Source organism: Microchirus variegatus, assembly GCF_963457635.1.
Source record: "Microchirus variegatus genome assembly, chromosome: 3".
Taxonomy (NCBI): domain Eukaryota; kingdom Metazoa; phylum Chordata; class Actinopteri; order Pleuronectiformes; family Soleidae; genus Microchirus; species Microchirus variegatus.
In genome coordinates, this window is record NC_139804.1 from 12,370,094 (window position 1) to 12,391,053 (window position 20,960).

A 20,960-nucleotide genomic window follows, 5' to 3' on the forward strand; every position below is an offset into this window, starting at 1 on the left:
CATGGACAGGATTCCGTGTTTACAGCTGTACTACATGTCACGTGTGTATGCACACGTAAACAGAGATGTAACTCTGCTGAACCAGCATTGGAGGCGCCTGTATTTTAAAAACACAGTCACAATCACAAGTCAACACTTGACAGCAATGATGCAAATAAAAAAGCAAAACCAAACTATGATTACGATACAAACGACGATATAAACACAGACAGTTGTTTTTCTACCGCCTCCGCACAGTGCAATTAGTTTGAACATCATGACAACTTTAAATTATGACAACAATTTTTCTATTTCGGATTTAAAGAGTCACCAAAGAGAGAGAAAAGAGAGATATGAGAATGTGCACATGTAGCAGCTTATTTTCACTTTGTTTATTAAAAAAAGAACAAAATCTGAATTGAATAACCTTTGCATAACACACATATAGGTATGTGAAGGCCAGAACAGAATCCAATCACCCCAAATATTACCTCAAAACAAAAAGGGGAAAATATAGTCTCAGAGCAATTCAGCAGAATATTCCTTGTTGGTTTCTTTTCTCTGCTACCAATAGTGAAAGTTGAATGCAAGATCAAAAGAGCAATCACAAAAGCCCATACACATTTTAACTCAAACCGTTTTCTTGTTCAATTGGATTAAAATAGCCAAATAGACTCTATTTAATGACGAGGAAAAATGTCCACAAATTCAAATATCAAATTCAACCAGATCTACGACCCCCTCGTTTACAAGGACAGGGTTTTTCCGATTGTTTGTTGTGATGTTTTCCCAGATTTCCCTGATCCATGTGTTGGGATCCCCGCTAACATTTATGTTTCAAAAAGTACAAAGTGTTGCTTCTGCATATCTTGGAAAAAAAAACAGTGTCTGTGTACAGACAAAATTATTTAAGTGTGTGATGTAGCATAGTTTTAAAGACGGCACCAGGCGAGCGTCATAATGGCAGCTGTTGCCTAAAGGTTCGGAGTTTGTGACCAGACGATCATAGGTTACAATCCCTGGACATGTTTACAAAAAATGTACATCTCAGTCAGGGTAGAGAATGAAAAGCATGTTTCTGTCCCACAATAACAACAATTACGACGATTACTACGACTGAAAATGCCCTTGAGCAAGGCACTGAACCTCCAACTGCTCCAGCAGAACTGCTCAGTGGCTGACAGCGCACACAGCTAACATGGCAGATGAGTCTCAGAATGAGCATGTTTGTGAAGTTTACTCCCATCTGCAGACTGTGACGTCAATTCAATGGGGCAACATAAAGCTGTAGTGTGTAATCTAACGTCTGTTACATTCACACCACTGTCAAATGAGTTCACACAATCAGCTCCATACAACACTCTCTCTCCGTGTTTCCAAGGATAATCATTTTCATTTCAAGACCAGAGGCAGAATAATAAAATCACCACAAGTTACGCACTACAGCTTTAAGTTCACAAAATGTGATGAAATAAGGGTCACAAAAACACAAAAATTATTGATATACATTTCCCACTTTTCCACATGTGAAAGATACACGCGATGTGTTCAACACATCTTGTTCAGTGCAAATCTTTCTGGGAGCTTTGAGATCGAAAAGAAAAGTTCCTAACCATTGGTAAATGTGGCGAGGAGAGCACTCTGTGGTGGCTGACCGCTCATTTACAATCAAACTCTACATATATCGATCTATAATCAATAGCCTCATCGAGTTTCCATTCCTTGAAGGCTGCTCATAGCTCAGAGGATAGGAAAAATGAAGGGAAATGTTGTTTGATTTAAGTCTTTGGAGCAGAAATTCAATCAAACTGTCTTCCTACACCCAACAGCTAACACCAAGGTGTCCATGAGCAAGGCTCCTGCTGTTAAGCCCCAGTTGAAATGGGTAGCTCCCAGATATGAATGTGAGGGGAGTGAAAAAGTAGCAGATGAGTTGTTGAAAAGCTTCCCTGGATAAATAAAGGTAAAATATTCTCACTAACTTAAGATTTCGCCTGAGACCAGTGACGGACAATTTGAAGATGAGGTCCCAAGTCGAGCCTGAAATGTCATTACTTGGTTTTAAAAAATGGAAAATAAAATATGTGGAAACAGCTGTTGTGGGGAATACCGTCTCGTGGCGCCAGAAAGAAAGGCAGAACAAAAATAACTGTCCCATCATCGTGAGTTTGTAGGAAAGATGAGTCATCATCTTTTGTTCCCAGGCTGTGAATGGGACATTCTCAAGTTGTTAGCCAGAGACTTATGTGGGTGTGAAGGTTATCAAAGCTGCGTCCTGCTAAATGTAGAACTGGTGTAGCGCCAGCTTGTCCATGAAGGGCCGTACCAAGTTGTCGGTGGCGAAGTAGAAGACCAGGCCGAAGAAGATTGAGATGGGAAGAGCGGGGAGTGCTTTCTTGAAGATGGCGAGGAGGAGCAGGGTCAGACACAGACCCTGCAGAGCCACAGACAGACAAAACAAAACAGGAAATGACACACTGAGTGACTGTGTACCAAACAAAGAAATCAAGTGGTTCACATAACGCGGGGTTAAGAGACAGAGTCAGGCTTGCGGTGTCTTGAGTCTGACCCCAAAATAAGCAGCTGTGGTGTCACTCACAATGAGGATGGCTACAAAGCAGGCGAGCGTGGTGTTCCAGTCGCCGCTGGCTGCAGCCGAGGCCTTTCCCACCAGCATGCTGTAGAAGATGAAGTCTCCAAGGCCGAGCTTGACGCCCCCTGAAAACACAGGGGGACACCGCATTCAGGGTGGAGTTAATTATTCTGCCCCTACACCCTCAAAGCCCTATAGAAATCTTTTCTTAAACTGTAATTAGTGTTCAAACACAGGCTCCGACCCCATATTTACTGAAGCTTTAGGTTACAGAGAGCGACAGTGTGGCTGCTCAAATAGCACAGACACCAAACCGAGCCATTGCCATAAATAATCAGTTTCTCATCTGCTCCAACTAAAAACAGTCCACAAACTAATTTCACAGAAGGGTCCCATAAAAATTCCTAAAAACGTTCCATTTGTTTGGAGATGATATGTCACTGCACTTTGTTTGATGTTATATATACGTGAATCATTTCGGTTTGTGGAGAAAACAAGACATTTGCAAACATGACCATTTTGAGGTTTGGGAAAACTGCACTCACGCTCCTCGTCGTCTTCTTCAACAGGGGGACGATCAGAGGGCATCTCCTGGACCTGCCTCCTGGTCTCCTCAGTGGACTGGATAGTTCCCAGCTGATGCTCCTGCTGGTTGACCCAGGAGGAGTTGAAGCCCCCATCGTCCTGTGACTGAGCGGAGGCGGCAGGAGACGTCACGGCTGCAGACCAGCGATATCAGTCAGGATACACAACAACAGCTGCAGCAGGTTGGACACAGATAAACGGTAAATACTCACAAACTCACTCACCTTCTTGTTGAGGCGGCGATGCTTCTGTCGAGTTCCTCTGTGGCCTGTCAGTGTCGGCCATGTTGACGAGCCACACCATTGTAGCTGAGAAGGAAGTGCAAGTCAAATAAAAATTTCTAAAGTTTGTGTTACAAACCTAGTCAAGCTATAAAACAAACTTAAAATTAGGGCGTGGCCATTATGGGAAATTCTATGGCGGATGCCAATTTTAGAAATCAAGGCAGCGAATAGCTGTTGATGTAGATTTTTTTGGCCCATATCATTTGACAGTTTTCTTTTTTGTATCCATCCGATAATGTTTCGTTTAATGACAGCAAATAATACTTCAATGACCAGTTATCTGGTTGGTCTGGCTCTTAAATCTCCATTTTATGTCTGCACTGTAGTGCAGTTAGAGTATATACAGTATTCTCAGTAAAAATAAATATGTATGAACTAAATATTAAGACCATCAAAACAAAAAACTAAAATAAATGTCCAGACTTTTACTAAAATACCAGGGGCCTCATGTATAAAAGAGTGCGCAGCTTTCATACTGAAATATGGCGTACTCACAAGATTTGAAAAGTACATACGCAGAGACATTCTCATATTTATAAAACCGTGCATACGTCAAGTCCTGCGCACCTTCTCTTTATACATCCCATCAAACGTAAAACTGAGCGGAGGTGAATGAGTAACACACCACACCCTTGTTCTCCCCACAAATTAATATACAAATGGCTCTTAAATGCCCTCTCTGACGCCTTCTTCCTGAAGAACAATGACAAATGCTGCAGCAAAGGAGGAAAATAAAAGAAAAATGAGGAAAGTGCACGATCAATGTATCAATTTATGATGTATGAATTTGAAAAAAAATGTTACGAAGGAACTAAATGTCAAGAGTCACCGCGGCTGCTCTCATATTAATGTTGATGTTTAAAAAAACTGTCTGTGCATTGATCGTCGATCCTGTAGCTGTTGTTTTTCTGATGTTACATGTTTGTTGAGACATGACTTATCCATGTGAGCTGAATTTACAGATCATTTCAACAATCTATAAATTTGTCAGCGTCACTCGTCACAATCCAGTTACTCACGTATTGTGCACAGAATAAGCAGATAGAGCTCACTGAGTTACTTCATGTAATGATTAATTACTGTCAATGATTGTGTTGTGGAAGCTGGGGAGGGAGGAAGAGGGAGGACGAGCGTGCTGCTGCATCCCCAGTCTCTTCTGATGAAAGGCGCAGCTGTGGCGGAATACATTTTTTGCAGTTATTTCGTTATTGTTTGGATTAAAATGGGATTAGGGAATGTTCTACTCGTTAAAGTCCCATTTTCTTACAACAAATTAGTCCGTAACTTTATTTTGGAGCATTTAAAACATTGTAGACTGACGTGTGTTCATGTGTTCACGTCAGCACCTGTGCGTCTATTTACATTAGTGCTGGGCACTATGTTAATGCAGGTTAACGCATGACGAGTTTCCATGACAACTGGAAAAAGATGCGCGTGACGTCATGTTTACACCGGAGTCCAGGCACCGTTTACCAGTTAGCTCCTTTAGCGCCGTTAGCGTGCCTAGAGTCAAACTGGAGCGTTCTGTTTATTAAACGAAAAGAGCAGCGCTACAAATAACCAGCATACCTGTGTACTGCGTATGTGCCTGTTTTTACAGTTTAGCGTTACTTTAGAGACTAATTTTAACAATCCGGAATCACGTAAACATGACGTCACATGCACCTTTTTCCGGTCAGTTGTCATGGAAACACACAGACACACACACACACACACATTTGTAGTGCGTGTTCAGCTTTGTCTTCAGTGTTCTCTCCGATCTTATCCACACATGTTCAAACGTACGTGGTGCATCAGTGTTCAGAATAATTCATGTTTGTCACTGTAGGCACATTAATCATTTTATTTTGAAACACTGTGAATACAGAGCTAAAAATTGCAGCGTCTCTTCCTGACAAGAGTTTGCGGAGCTTTATATACATGCCGTCGTGTGCATGAAAGCAAGCATACACCGTCTTCTTGTGTGCGTGCGCACAGTTTATACACGCCCCAGATTTTTCGTTGCTGTTGTTTGATTTAAACAGCGTTTACAAATCAAATTAATATTTTACTGATGGTTTTTTTTGTATTATATTTAACTACCAATTTTTATAAAGTGTATATTATGTTCATAAATTAACTTTTCCATAAGCATATTGACTAATGTATTGTGCTATTTATTTAGCTATATTTTATAGATTTTATCGGTTGCCAGAGTGCTAGGGCATAATGTATCTCATTGCATTTTATCTACTTTTAATGCACATGACAAACTTGAAACTTGATATTTAAGACTATAATCTTACAGGAATAGATGAGAGCTGGGAAGATGGGTTCGTTCCTCTCCTGAGCAGTTTCCACCAGGATCCTCAGAGGCCCCTTAGGACAGAGCACCGCTAACAGATCTGTCAGAGGAGAAAAGACAGATACACAAGTGATGTGAGACACCAGACAGAAGACCCCAGGGTCAAAAGTGTGATAACAGGAGGTCAAAATGTCTCTGATTGAGTAAAGAGAGGCTCTCCAGCGAGTATGAAATGTTAAAACCTCAAAAGCACAATATGTGCAATGAGAGTAAATTTATAGTAGATTAAACTGTTATCTAACTTACTGGCAACTCAAACATATGTCATTTAATTTAAATGCCTTGGTTTTATTCTGTCAATAGATTTTCTTTTTGAAAGAATATATTTAGAATATATACATCACACTGGAGAGAAAACAAAATCCATAAGTTACATTTAAGCAGCAGTTTTTTTTTACATAATAAACTTTTTTAAAGTTAGACGAGTATTTTGAGTTGTTGCTTTTGTCCTTAAGCACTAAAAGGAAACAGATGACTGAATGTTGCACAAAACCATCTTTAAAAGATTGTGACAAAGGCTTTTTTTTGTTCTTTAAAAGCACAGACGGTTTAAAGTGAAAAGGAAGAGCACTGTGGAGGAAGGATTTACCATAGACAGATATGACAGCTAATATAAGCCAGGCCGTCCACTCTGGCAGGTACTTGATGAAAACCAGGGCCATGAGGGCGCTGATCATGATGAGGTAGGCCTGCTGAAGCCGCAAAGGTCCTTTCCAGTGAATACACATCATGCCCACCACTCCGAAGTTCCAAATTATTATTGCCAGGGTCAAATAGTCCATGGCCACATTGTAGGTCTTGAAAACCTCTCTGTTGGATAGAGAGAGGCAGAGTGTGAATACTTTATCTATCATCGCTAAGAATCACAAAAGCATTATATTAAAAACTATAGCAGCATTTCCATTAGTATATATCTCATATTTTAATAATTTTTTATAATAATGTATTAAAAGAATAATATTATTTTAATACATTTTAAATTACACACATTATGTGCCTTCCTGCTTAACTGCTGTTAAGTGAATATTGGGAGTCGGTTCACCAATATAAGCACTAAATGGTGCAATTAAGAATGGAAAGAAGAGAGGCTGTCAGATTCTATCCAAACTTTGAATATCTGTTCAGACATGCAGCGAAAAGTTAAATCCTGAACCTCAAAATCCTCTTTGAGGTCAAAATATACAGCCAAGGGCGAAACGGACTGTCTTTAAATAATCAAGTTCGGTCCACAGCTGAGGAGTTTTCTGCCGTTTTAGGTATTTATGTTACTTTTCCAGTGAACGTGATTTTAAGTACCATCATTCATTCACCAAATCTGTTTCCAATGCATTCGTATTCCCATTTATTGATTCCCCAACTTTTATGCAATGTTTCAAGACATTTTTGAATTGAAAAATGCAGAACACAAAACTGAAGAAAAAAGATTTTATGATTAGTTAGATAATATGTTCAGGGGGTCATGGCTTACTTGAGGTAGATGTAAGAGAAGAAGAAGAGCAGGAGCAGAGAGGAGAGGAATAGCCAGCCTTGGATCACCTGTGGAGGAAAAGATACAGTAAAGACAATGGATTTTAAATAACAACGTTTCAACAAATCAGTGCTTGAGAAAACTTGTCACTTCAGTTTTTTTTTTTTTAAACTACCAGAGCTACTAGATGGGTGTTTTTTTTCCAGAGTGGACAAGACAGTGAGCAATACTGAGTTTTGACAAAGCAAAGATTCACTGTTCTGAAGTGCTCAGCCTCAGCTGTGCCTGTCTGCTGCTGCTGGTGAGTGATGTTTCAACAGTACTTGAATACATTTTAAACATTACAGATAACTGCTATAATTTAAAATCCAGATTTTTGTGCAGCTTTTCTGCACAGTGTATGTGCAGAAACGCATCTACAGGACTGTGCAGGTTTATAGAAAGTGCTATATCAACATTGTCTTCTCTGGTCTGTTGGTTTTGACCCAGAACAACTACACACCTCTATCACTGGTAGGTAGTAACTCATTCAGTTAGTAACTGACTAACTAAATGATGCAGCTACAATATTTGAAGGGTATGAACATCTATGACAACTCACTGTCTAATGTTAACCTTAAACAGTATAAAGATCCCTCAAAATATTCCAACATAAAATAATACTGTCTAATAATACTAAGTAATGTACAATATACACTACTTTCTGCTGTGACAATTTTTAAAAAAATAATTCAATTGCTTCTACTGAATGCATTGACATTAGAAAGGCCACATGACAACCATTTATGCTTTTTTATGCTCCTCTTAAACAGTACTTTCCCCTGAGATATATCTATTTATGTATATATGCACATATGTGCATATTACAAGAATACTAGATATGAACATGCATGCATCCAGACAACACATATTTATGAAAACATAAAAGGTTACGTATGTCACATACTTGGGTATACGTACACATAGCGTTGTGTAATAACAGTTAGTTTTAGGTTCCTGTTTCAGTGTGCATTCTGCTATTCTTATGTTAGTAGGACAATTGAGGAAAACAGTTTCATTGTTCATGTTATTAGCAAACCCAAGTCAAAAGGCTGCAGGTAAATCTGTTTTAAACAAACCTCACAGAGTGAATCTCAGGTCTGCAGTGACAACATCATATGTGTTGCAGTGTGATTCTGAGTGTGTACCTTGTAGCAGCGGTATTTGTATAACAGCACCAGCACCAGCGTCATGACGATGATCACAGTGATCATAATGGTGGCGTTCAGGATGGAGTGCAGAGCTCTCTGTGCCACCGTGTCTGTGTCTTCAGGAAACGGCGTATAGATCCTGAGGGCAGTGAGTCAAGTTCAAGTTATCAACAGCAAAGAAAGGAAAGTATATCATACTCTACATGCAATAATCAAAAATAAAAACTAACTCACAGTATCACAACATGAATTAAATAGTTTCCATGTAATATCGGAGTACAGTTTCTGTGGGGGTGGGGGGGGGGTTCTTCCAATGGTTGACCTCAAACGTGATTGATTTATGTTAATTGCTATTTCTGTTGGGTTAAATTGCTCTGGACAAGAACTTAATATATAAAATGTTATGTTTCTGTGCTCTGAGCCAGACTCTGCCACAAGACTCAGAATGCAATTATAGTGATGTCTTGAAATTCAAACTATGCAAAAGATAACGCATCAACCCCACCTAGTGGCTAAAACATTGTATGGCATTTCATTCACACACCAGAAGTGAGAAATCACCACACGTCGCAAACACTTACAGTCTCTGTCCATCGTTCTGAGTGTAGAAACCGACTGACTTAATGGTTGCCACAACAACCACCATGCAGAGCGTGACTGGGACGAACAGCATGATGACGTGTTTGGCCCCGTATTTCAAGGTCAGCTCCTCATCCTCGTCCTCCTCCGTCTCCACCACGCGGGGAGCACGGGCGGTGGGAGGCTGTCCGTTCTGCTCCGGTCCACTGCCTCCCCCTTCTCCTGCTCCGCCTCCTCCTCCTTCACCCCCTGAACTTCCCCTTGACCGTGCTCTGGGCACCCCAGCCTCCTGTGGCTGCTGCTGGGCAGGTTCATGAGCTGCACCGGACCCCTGTTGGTCCTGTGGGTATCATAGAACAATCAAGCAATTCTTATTAAACATTCATTTTAAGCCCATACAGTTGTTTAGATTACTCTGGTTCACTTGTAAGTCTTAATATATTTGACATAATCTAACTGAAAATCACAAAGGGCTATGTTATGTCCCTCCAACAGGGCTTCAACGTGACAGAAATAACTGAAAAATATATCTTAAACTGACTTCTGAGGGGCACATTCAAGATTGCTGGACGTCATGTTTATAAAATGCAGGCACACACACAGTCCATTTAGCGTTGGAAAATTAGCGATACTATCAAAATGAACCCAGAGGGATAAAATCGATTTCGTCACTTGCAATTTGGCATGTCTCCAGCTCTACACTTGTGTTTCACGCCAGGATGGAAACGAGCACAATGACTGGTCGAAGTCATTTGTTCCCAACAGGATAAGCCAAGTTTGTTTAAGTTAGATCCATAGAAACTAAAACTGAAGGAGTTTAAGGACTTTTCAGGGAGATTGGAACAAGCAGAGAATCGTATTGGTGACATGGAGGATGATATTGCTGGTGAGAACCCCAAAATCACGTTACTGGAGAGGCAGGTGTCTGATCTCTCTTCTAAGGTCCCGGAGAAACTTGAAAAGTTTTTAAACTTCCATGACAAGATCCGAGTCATGCAAGTGGCTACAAAGAAGGGCAAGATCATGTATGGCGGCCACCATGTCATGTTTTTTCAAGGCATCTACACGGAGCTGCACAAGAAAAGAAAGCGCTTTGACAATGTGAAACAATGACCACGGGAACTGAAGATAGATTATGGCATCATTTACCCTGCTAAACTCAGGCTGTTCCTCAAAGGGACACCTTGTGCGTTTGCTGATCCTGCAAATGTGGAGTCTTTTATCAAAGAAATGGAAACCTAACAGGCTGACCAGACTTGCCAGATTACACTGGGACGACCACTGTCAGTGACTGAACTTTTCAGCAGTAGCAGACGACATGAACAGAAAACTCGATCCGTGTTATTTTATTTTTTTAAATCTGCTAAAGAAAGGTACTGTCTGTTCCATACACAAGTTAATACTTTCCTATGCTGCACTCAATTGTCAATTAACACAGACGTGATTTTAATTCCACACACCACACAGATACTCATATAATCTATGTATATTTTGTTTGCTTATTGTATTAGGCCCATTGTGAGTGGGGGTTTGTTTATTAAGTGCTTCATAGATCATAAGTGGTCCTTGTTGTTAGTGGATCAGTTGGGCATTTAGTTTACGCATTATGTTACCAGGGATATTTTATATGTGAAATATGTGTCGTAATTTGCACACTTATAATGCCAAATTTAATTTTATTAATTTCTTATCTCCAGAGAAGGCTCTTTAAGCTTGTGATTTTAATTTCACTTTAGAACCTAAAATGTACCGATCAACTGTGGTGGACTCCTCTCATATACATGCAAAAGTTTGGGCACCCCAGTAAATTTTCATGATTTTCCTTTATAAATCATTGGTTGTTTGTCATACAGGAGACAAGTGCAGTGATATTTTATAAGTGAAATAAAGTTTATATGATTTACAGAAAGTGTGCAAGAATTATTTAAACAAAATTAGGCGTGTGCATTAGTTTAGGCACCACAAAAGAAACATTTTGTGCATCCTCCTTTTGCGGAAATTAGAGCCTCTAAATGCTTCCTTACTGGCAAGGTCAGATATCCTTACTCTATGACTCTCTGGCAGGGATTAAAATTAACACTGTACCGAGAGAGAATATTGATCGTCCCGTTGACAATGAGTTACGTCCCCGGGACGAAATATACTCTCTCTCGGGACAACCACGGGACGAAAGAGAATTTTGACAAAAAATTTTCTGTTTAAGTTTTCAACACTTTCTGTGAACCAGAAGAGGTTCGCGACCGGTGGGAAATACTTATGTGAAAAGGTAAATGGCTGGTGCGCTCGCGTTTGTTCAATGAGACACAGAGACTCACTACTCGCCGCTCGAGCTGAGATACTGTTGCCGCTCGAGCTCAGCTGAGACGAGACGAGGATACTGTTGCTTTACTCCAGATACAATGTTGCGCTGGCTGAAGAGTCTGAGTGTACCCACCAATGAGCAGCTCCTGCTGCAAGCTTGGTTTCTCCTGCATGAAACGGGTGAAGTCGGACTGGAGGTCTCGCCTATCCAATGACACTCTTAACAGCCTATATATTCAAATAGCTTTTAAAAACAGACATTCTGAGGTGAAAATCATATTGAATGTGGAAAAACACATCCGCACAGCCGCGGCGCTGCCGTCTGCTTTGCTTGCCCGCACTGCATGTAAACGTTTCATTAATGTTGACATATTTGTTTCAATCACTGAATGAAGCCTGTCAAATTTGGGACCTTAAATCGCTGCACAAAACTCTTGATCAGCGCAGGATTATGCGCAGAAAGAGAGAGAGAGAGGGGGAGAGGCAGAGAGAGAGAGAGAGAGAGAGAGAGCACGAGCGATCGAGTGAGGTCTGCGCTCTTGGTCATTAGTTAATTTACTTATTTTTGTGTAGGTAATATGTTGTGAAATATGTTTAAACTTAAATAAACTACCTATACAAGTAGTTTTGTCTGGTTGTATTAGTTTGTCCTGTTATTGACGTCATGATGTCATCACCTGACAGCCCCCAGACAGCCCTAAACAGCCTCATGCAAATCTCAATGCATGGCCCTTCTCATGATGACTACAACCCACTAAATGCAGTCACTAAATGGTGGAGTAGTGGCAGAAGGTCCGGTAGGCCACAGTTCTGTGACTGAGCGTGTTGGTTGTCATCTACAACAACAAAACAAATCTAGTATATCTATATTATTTATTATCAACATAATATATTGTGTTTTTATTATATTATCAGTAAGTAACAACTCAAAATGTAAAAAAGATTTTCGGGACGGTTCAAAATGTTTTTCTGGACGTTTCCGGGACAGTGGTGAAAAAAGATAAATCTGGAGGACTGGAGGGAGGTGTGCTCGAAAGCTCAACTCCTAACAATAAATACCCATCTCAGACTGATTCAATATAACTGGATTAGAACTTTTATTACTCAGGATGGACTAAATAAAGGGTTCTGACAGTAAATCCACAACAAAACTATCCAGTATCCCACAGCACACTATCTAATCAGGAGCCAGAACTCCATAAAGAGGCGGTCCGGTGAGGTTGGGCTGTTTGTCGGTGAAGCAACAGGCAGGAATTAGCCAAAAGATGATGTCACTGTCAGTAACTTCACAGCCTTTTTTGTGAAATGTATAAAAATACATATGGGAAAAGATACAAGGAGTGAGATCTAACAAAGTTACCCACACAGAGATGGGGAAATCATCTGTTTTCAAGGTTCACCACTTGCAATGTAAAATTCAAGCACCTTTTAACCATTTAATGTTCATATTCAAGCTTTTTCCTTCCCTCACAGATGTGATAAATTACATATAGACAGAAACAATGTCCAGCACTATCTAACATTTCAACCATATAAATCATCCATCCATCTATTTTCTACCACTATCATCCACATGAGGGTTGCAGGGGTGCTGTGCCAATCTCAGCTGACAAAAAAGGCGGTAGGGATGTGAATCTTTGGGTGGCTCACGAATCGATTCGATTCTTAGGGTCACGATTCGATTCAAAATCGATTCTCGATTCAACCAATTCGATTCATACGATTCTTGATTCAAACGATTCTCGATTGAAAAATTAGAAAGTAGGAAAAACATAATTTGTGGACAAAACCAACTATAATGTAGGATGATTGCACATACTCACACACTATGCCAATTCTTTTAATGATAACAACACTTTGCTCATTCCCACACACCCTTAGTATCTGTTCTGTCAGAGAAAAAAAAAAAAAAAGGGAGACTTTGTGGACTAAAACTGTCAGGCTGGCGGGCGAGTCGAGACATGCGGTAACCCAGACATGAAGCAATCTCATCAGGTACACAGAAAGAAAGACAGGAGGAGGCATCTCCTAAGACTGTTCGGAGTTTGAGATTTCCTTTTTTTTTTCTTAAAAGCAAGCTGTATAAAATGACCTCAGTGTTTGGAACGATACGTTGTTTTTTTGTTTCATTCCTGGGAATAAGGCCAGTGTTAAGTAACAAGGATGCCAGATGCAGAAAACTGCACTTCGCTTAAATTGAGTATTATGTGAGAGTAGGGTGAAAGATGTTATATTTAGGGATGCACCGAAAATTCGCCGGCAGAAACATATCGGCCGAAAATTCACCACCAATAAAACAAGATGCAAGTACACGGTGGAAAAGCACCTATTAAATGCTAGAAAGTCTCTTGGCTGCATACGGCGCAGATTATGAACTCCCTGCAACATTAATTTCACACCAGAGAACATTTTTTCTCTTTGAGCAGTTAACTAAAGAGATCGGCTCATCCGATGCACCTTAATTGCAGCGTTAAAGCGTCTTCGACACAAAGGTTGAGACCACGGAGTGAAAACAATGAAAAGCGTGTTCTGCTCTTATAAGTCGTCACCATGTTGTACTAAGACCTACTCGGATCACCTGCACACCGTGACTGTACTCGATCCTCGTCATAAATAACATTATTTGTACGTGGGGATAAAACACGTAGAGAAATGATCCAGTCTGCTTTGGATATAGAGACACGCAGAGCGCAGGAGCGGCGAGCGGAGCAGGAGAGGGAGAAGAGAACAGCGCAGGTGCGGTGCGCAGGAAAAAAAGGGTCTGCACCAGATGAGGCAAATGAGGGGGCACTACCACTTTTTTATTGATGTTGATTTATTTACTTTTAAATGTGACCATTGCATGGCTTGTTTTAAGATTCACTGGCCAATTACTTAAAGCGGAACTAGACCGGAAGTTCCAATTAACGCTGTTTTTTAGTGTGTATCTGCGTCATAACCTTGTTTATGAAGCCCTGAAGGTTCGAAACAAACAGGTCAGCCATTGCGGAGAACGCTGTGTTTTATTGTAATCTCGGGGCTCAGCCAGATCTCTGAAAATCCCGTTAAAGTTACGTAAACATCGGTTCTCCGGAACAGCCGATCGTCCTGCTCCGGGCACTAGTCCGGGCACATCCGGTTGCGTACATTGAACCGCAGAAGAAGAATAACGTCCGTTGTGGAGGTGTTTCACGAGCGACAGTGTCTTCTGACTCCGGGTCAAAGTCATAAAAGGGACTGCGGCGGGGAGTCGTGAAGAAGCTATTTTTAAACATTGTTAAAACAATGTTTTGATAATGAGTAGCAGTGCATCCACCGTTCCAGAGGGGGGAGCTGCGCTTCTGAGAGCGGGTGTGCTGATATGTCACTTCTGGGTTGAGAGATTTCAGTCTCAAGTCTCGCGGCTGGGAAACACCGTGAGAAAAGAGGATTTCGGCTCGTTTACAACAACAAGGAGGTTTTTGACCATAAAAACAAATTAATGTATGTAAGTAGACCTCCATAACTAACATATATGTGCAACAGGACCACTCTATGTGACCTTAAATTACTGAAAAAAAAATATATTATTTATTTTAATTTCAAGTGTGTCTTTTTGTAACACTCTATGGTTGGTGTTCAAATATTGTTAATAAATGTCTTACAATAACACATAATAGTCATAATTTCAAATTTCCTGTCAACTTTAAAACATATTATTTTACAAAAACACCGTGGGATTTCTGGGGGAAACCCTGCTAGTGTACATGTATGCAAGCTTTTAAGCGAAAACAGAATCACATATAGGCTGCTATAGTAACTTGACAACAGCTGAGATTTTGTGATATAGATATGTGTGTGTGTAACTGCTGTTTTGAATCAGCAGCTGCTAAGGTCTGTAGCTTTTTTCTCTCCCTCTTGCACCACTCTTCGTTATCGCCCCTGTGGGTCACACTTGCATTGAATTTTGATATCAAGTGGGGGGGGCACAAAATATTGTCCTAATATGTCACTGTCATGAGACTCAGGAATAATATTCATATAACAAACTGAACTCATAAACAGCAACAGTACAGCCAAAATATTCACATTAAAAATATATATTTTGCAGACCGCAAATCATGTTGATGTTTTGAAATCATGTTTTTGCATGTGGTGCCACCTAACGCCGTCTACAAATCATTCCAGTAGTAAAGTCTCAGCTGCCAAGCAACTACGGGTTGCCAGTTACAACTGAGCTACAATGGCGGAGGCAGCGAAATCTAAAAGACCTCATTATGAATAAGGGTGGGGGGAAAAATCTATTCACATAGGAATCGCGATTCTAATCATCCACGATTCTGAATCGATTCATAAACTTCAAAAATCTATTCTTCTTTTTCAAGTTTCTATTTTGAAAAACCACACAAAACACCAGTTTGTGTTATTTGTGTACAGTTTAGTTTTGTAACTTCTTGGAGAAAAAGGCAGCAAGCCTAAGCTTTTATTTGTGCAAGTTACATTTTGTACAGTAAGTAAGTTTTTATTTGTTTTGAATGAATAAATGTTAACTTTTGTCTTAAGTTTGCCTTTGTGTGATCACATTATCACATTATCTTATACAAACTATTGTTTTGATGCCATGATTTAGCCTTAACACACTATGCATTGTATCAATTTTTGAATCGAGAATTGTTTGAATCGAGAATCGTATGAATTTAATCGGTTGTATCGAGAATCGATTTTGAATCGAATCGTGACCTTAAGAATCGGAATCGAATCATGAGCCACCCAAAGATTCACATCCCTAGTTATGAATGTCATGATCGTTGCCAAGATAAAATTCGAGGCCAAGCGAAGGTCTATATAGGAGATGCATTTTAACGGTGGAGAGTTGAAAGCTGAGAGGAATTTGAAAACGAAAGTTGTCTACTCTTCTCCGAGACAGGTAAGTTAAGCTTGGCTAACAAAGTAAGTATCATAGCTCGATGGGGATGGACAGCGGGGAAACCAACCACTACCGCCACAACCACCAGTGGGCTGCCCGAGAGGCCATACCACAGGGCTTAGCAGGTTGTCTGGGGGAAACCCTGCAGTGATATACATTTTAATAAGGCAAAACAAATAAACCAAAAGTTGTAAAGGGCGCCAGCATATAAGTAAAAGTGGTAGCAGTTTCTTGAGCTTAATGTTGTAATCATATCGGCAGATCTTGGTGCCAATATCCGATAATACAATTTAATGTCAATATCTGCCAATACCAATATTGTGCACCTCTATTTGAGATTAGTCATACTGGAAAAGTTATGTGCAAGAAAATGGTCCAGCACGTAAGAATTTGTGACATTTATTGGTGACTGAAACACTCCTTATAATAATAATATAACCCTTCTAAATGTTGACACATGACCTTTAAATCCTCTGTCAAGTCATGGAGACATGACGTTACAATAGCCTGAATGACTTTGTGAGCAGAAATACAGGAATTTGGACCACAACAGAAGAGAAAGGGAATTATTGTGATACTTTGTGTACACAACTGATGTTGGGTAAACAAAAACCTGGATGATTTATGAGCAGACAGTGACAGTGAGTGGGAACTTTGACTTGACCACTCCTTTATGGCAAAGGATTATACAACCCTAATGTTTCTACTTTATCTTATAATGACCAAATAAAAAAAATAAATCATCAAACTGAAACTCCTCTACAGGATGCAGCATCACACACTGACTGTAAGACAGAAAAGACTCTTTCGTCACTGATGTGGCACTGAAATACTTATTGGCCAATCATTACCCAATATTTTAGCAACCGTGTCACTCTCTTTCATACTCACCCTATTGTTTTCAACGTCCATTTCAATATTGTTCACCATCGTTGGATCAGCAGATACTTGGCCTCACATGCAAAGCAGACTTGTTTTCCCTGTCGAGAGAGAGAGAGAGAATTGAAGATAAGGTTCAACAAACTGAATCAAGGGTGTAAACAAAGATAATGTCATGAAACTTAAAAAGTAGGGTTTTCCAAGTTTCACTTTTGCGTATAGAGTTAAATAAGTAATGTTTCAGTCAAAGAGCTTTCAAAGAGCTCAAATTTATCATGTTAATATATATATATAGCGTCAGACGCAGCAACAAAAACACAGACATGCTGCATACCCACAGAAAGGTCAGAAACTCAGCTAAAAGCTCATATAAACCATTCTTATGTTCACGAAACACAGTTAAAACACTGATGGATCAAACAGCAGGAGCGAAAAAAAACGTTAAAGTGCACACATTGAAAAGCGGCACCGGAGCGTCAGCGTAATTATGTAAACAAAAAAAACATGTGTGAACTGGACGAAATACAAGCAGAAATGTTGTCTTACCTTTGCCGTTTATCAAAACAAGTTATTTCCACCGGAACAAAACCACTTCTAATGAAGAACTACACTTTCCAGCATGCTTTGGGAACAAATCCCGGTCTGATTGATCATTACAGAGCGACATTAGATCGCTCTGATTAGAGAAGGGCGAATGTCCGCACAAATGCGTCATATGCATTTATGTCCTTTTGACTCGCTAATGAAGTGATTCACGCACATTTGGAAACCGGGGTCTGATTCTACTGGTTTAGAGGTTTAAAACAAGCTGTCAATCACCCAAATTAACCAAGGTAAGCCAGAGCTATAGCGCTGCGTAACTGAAGACGCTGCAGAGTTGTTATTACGCACTGCATAGTGAGCATCTATTATCATAGTGAGTGAGCGAGTTATCATAATTTTTTTCAAAACAAGTTCTTTTTAGACCAATAGTGATATGTAAATAAAATTAAATGGGTTTTAATAATTTAGTACCTAAGACATCTCAAAAGGCACAGATGGTGCCAAACTTTGCCGAAAGAGACAACGCCTAGACATCTCTTTACTAAAACCTCTGTAATTTCACTCTGCTTCACTTCAGCAGCATCAGATTTTGCACAGCTCATGTCCACATGTTGTTACATGACCTCCGTTTTTGAGCTCCTAATGCATATTTTAAAGGTGACATTTGCTTTAAAATGCAATATTTTTTAGGCGAGAGAAAAAAATCCTTCATTCATGCTGTGTTCCATGTACATTTACTCTGACACAGTGGCATACAGTAAAACTTACACATCTGGTGGAATCTCACAAGTGTTATCTTTATTTTGATACCAAGATAATCCACACAGAGCTTGTAAGTGCAGAGATTTTTTACTCTATTTAGTTTGGGTATGTCATTTTCGAGCAGGGACTCCAAGAAGAGGGCCAGGGAAGAAGAGGTTAAGGTTCTATATCATATACTTGATAGCAACTGTATGCAATATCATTACCAGTAGTAACAGTATAAATCCTAAAAATTCACATTTTGTATTTCCCATGGAGGGTGAATTTTGTATTGAAACTTGGCAGAGATTAAAAAAAAAAAAAAAAAATCACATTTATGTAACCCACATTTATTAGTAGGTATTGTATGGATATAAAACTATAAACAATTGTTTAAAACATAATTGTATCTAAGCATATTAGACTGTGGGAGGTTTAATGTTTTTTAACGTTACATCCACCTACACACTACTTTACTAATAAAGTATTTCTTCATTAAAAAAAAAAAATTATAATACATTTTATTTGACTAATAAAGGACTATATTATCTTCTTTATACGCGCCTTTCAAGATCAAACCAAGGAGAAAAAAGATAATTCATAAAATAATGACAACAACAAGGTGAAAACAAGTCGGGACCAATTAGTGAAAATTGTAAACTAAATTTGATAATGCTTAATCACGGGTGTTTTTTTTTGTTTTTTTAATGATTTAAACCTGTTTTAATAGTGATCAGAAATGTGAATATCTTCAGATTTCTTTGCTCCATATAACAACGATAATAACCAAATAACCAAAACTGTCTCATTTTTGATTTGTGGACAAAACAAGAAATTCGAGACATCATCATTTCCAGGTTTGTAAACACTGATTTTTTTTTGTTTTGTTTACAATTTTCAGACATTTTACACTAACAGTACTCGAGGACTCGAGAAAATAATATTTACTTGTAAATTTAGCATTAGTATTTTGCTTTGTTTTATGTGCATTAAAAAAACGACTGCAGTTATCACGTAAGATTGAAAATACAGTAAGAAATTAAGCGCCACTTATTATACTTGATTGAAATGTGGACACGTCATTCATATAATACGACACCAACTATGCCGATTATTTAAGGTTCAATATTGAAGGGCATTATAACGTTAAACATCCTGCTGTGCACATTAGTACTAAGCATCAATTAAATGTTTCGTGTATAACGGGGATGTTGCGTTCACGTTACTGATTAACCAACAGGAAATAATACAAATACATTTTTGAAGATTAAGATTAAAATGTGGCATAGTGTGTATATTCTTAATAAATAGTATAAAGTTAAGGTGATGCTTTCACTGTGTGAAATTACTATGAGGTGGGTCACTCAATACAACAACCTAGCGCGAGCGCGCTCGGCGGCTAATGCTAAACAACTTGCACAGCTAACAAACAAAGCATTGAAGGGGAATGTTGCGCTTAAAATATTGACATTCATCTAAAATCATCTGTAAATATTTACCTTGGTTTGTGTTTAGAAGTAGGCTTAAAACCCTGGGGCTTTCCCGTCTTTGTTGGACCTGTATTCTCACAGAACATCCGGCCGCTGGTGTAAACTAACCAAAACTACTTCCGGCTCCTGCCCTCTCACATCCGGGAGGCGTTCAATATCAAATTAATTGATACTTATTTCGCTCGTTTTTCAGTTCAAAATAAGCTTTATTTAAACGTGCATTTATATAAATCACATATATATTCAGTGTTTACGTTTGAAGTAGGGACAGAGTTAAATTGCCGACAGAAAACATAAAAGTAGATAAAATGATGCCATGCAGCGTTCAAGTCATGTCGTTTAAACGAGCTTTTAACAAACTCTATATGGAGGCCTACTTTTTAAAAGAAGCTTCGATTCCCTCGTCGTGATAAGAGCAAATGTGTGCATGATATGTTATTTATTTCTAGCAAGAGATAGTTGTACCTCCATTTAAAAATATAGTTCATATTTTGTATTTTGCTGTCTATCCTGTTTTTTTTTTTTTTCTGTAGTGGACTGTGAGTCAGTAATTTAAATTAAGAATTTCCCTTTTTTTAACTGACATTTCTATATAATGGATTTATGAACTTTATTATGGGGTTGAGGGTGAGGCGAGTGGGGATGTTTATGGGGTTTGTTTTGTTTTATTTTATTGTAATGTAAAGCACTTTGTGCTACATTCCAATATATGAAAGGTGCTATATAATTAAAGTAAATTTGAATTTGAAATGTAAGCCACTGAAAGAAATGAATCTAAAATGCCTATCTTGAATTTAAATATAATAATAGTGGGGAATGCTGAGTCACACTTTAAAATAATACTTTCCTGTTATCTTTGTTATAATATGATAAACATGTGGTTGATATATTCTTCTACAATTTTCAGCCAAAGTCAACAATTCACACACACAATTTTAAACACTTTTGGAATATTTTACCTTTCCTGTGATCTTTCCCAGGCAGATCAAAGATCAGCAAGACAAAGCACACAGATTAAAGCCAACAACGTGAGTAGTACACACATGGATGTGCACACACATAACATGCAAGAGAACTGTATTTTCTGGAGAAATGCATT

General features: G+C 39.1%; 1 protein-coding gene across 1 annotated transcript; it reads right to left on the bottom strand.

The window, feature by feature from the left end:
* Window positions 1-442: 442 nt before the first annotated feature.
* psen1 (presenilin 1) lies at window positions 443-19,965 on the bottom strand. Its single transcript, XM_083886781.1, has 11 exons — window positions 19,871-19,965; window positions 17,100-17,188; window positions 9,025-9,362; window positions 8,441-8,582; window positions 7,254-7,321; window positions 6,375-6,595; window positions 5,727-5,825; window positions 3,382-3,465; window positions 3,118-3,291; window positions 2,579-2,697; window positions 443-2,413 (listed from the first exon to the last, which is right to left on the bottom strand). Exons 2-11 carry the CDS (start codon window positions 17,136-17,138, stop codon window positions 2,258-2,260), a joined length of 1,440 nt encoding a protein of 479 aa, XP_083742907.1. The 5' UTR covers window positions 17,139-17,188; window positions 19,871-19,965; the 3' UTR covers window positions 443-2,257.
* Window positions 19,966-20,960: the final 995 nt, after the last annotated feature.

Coding starts and splice junctions, on each gene's coding strand:
- psen1 (XM_083886781.1), bottom strand. CDS start 17,138: ATGGTGAACAATATTGAAATGGACGTTGAAAACAATAGG. Junction 3,292..3,381: donor ATCGCCGCCTCAACAAGAAG/GTGAGTGAGTTT, acceptor GCTGGTCTGCAG/CCGTGACGTCTCCTGCCGCC. Junction 2,414..2,578: donor GCTTTGTAGCCATCCTCATT/GTGAGTGACACC, acceptor GTGGCTCTGCAG/GGTCTGTGTCTGACCCTGCT.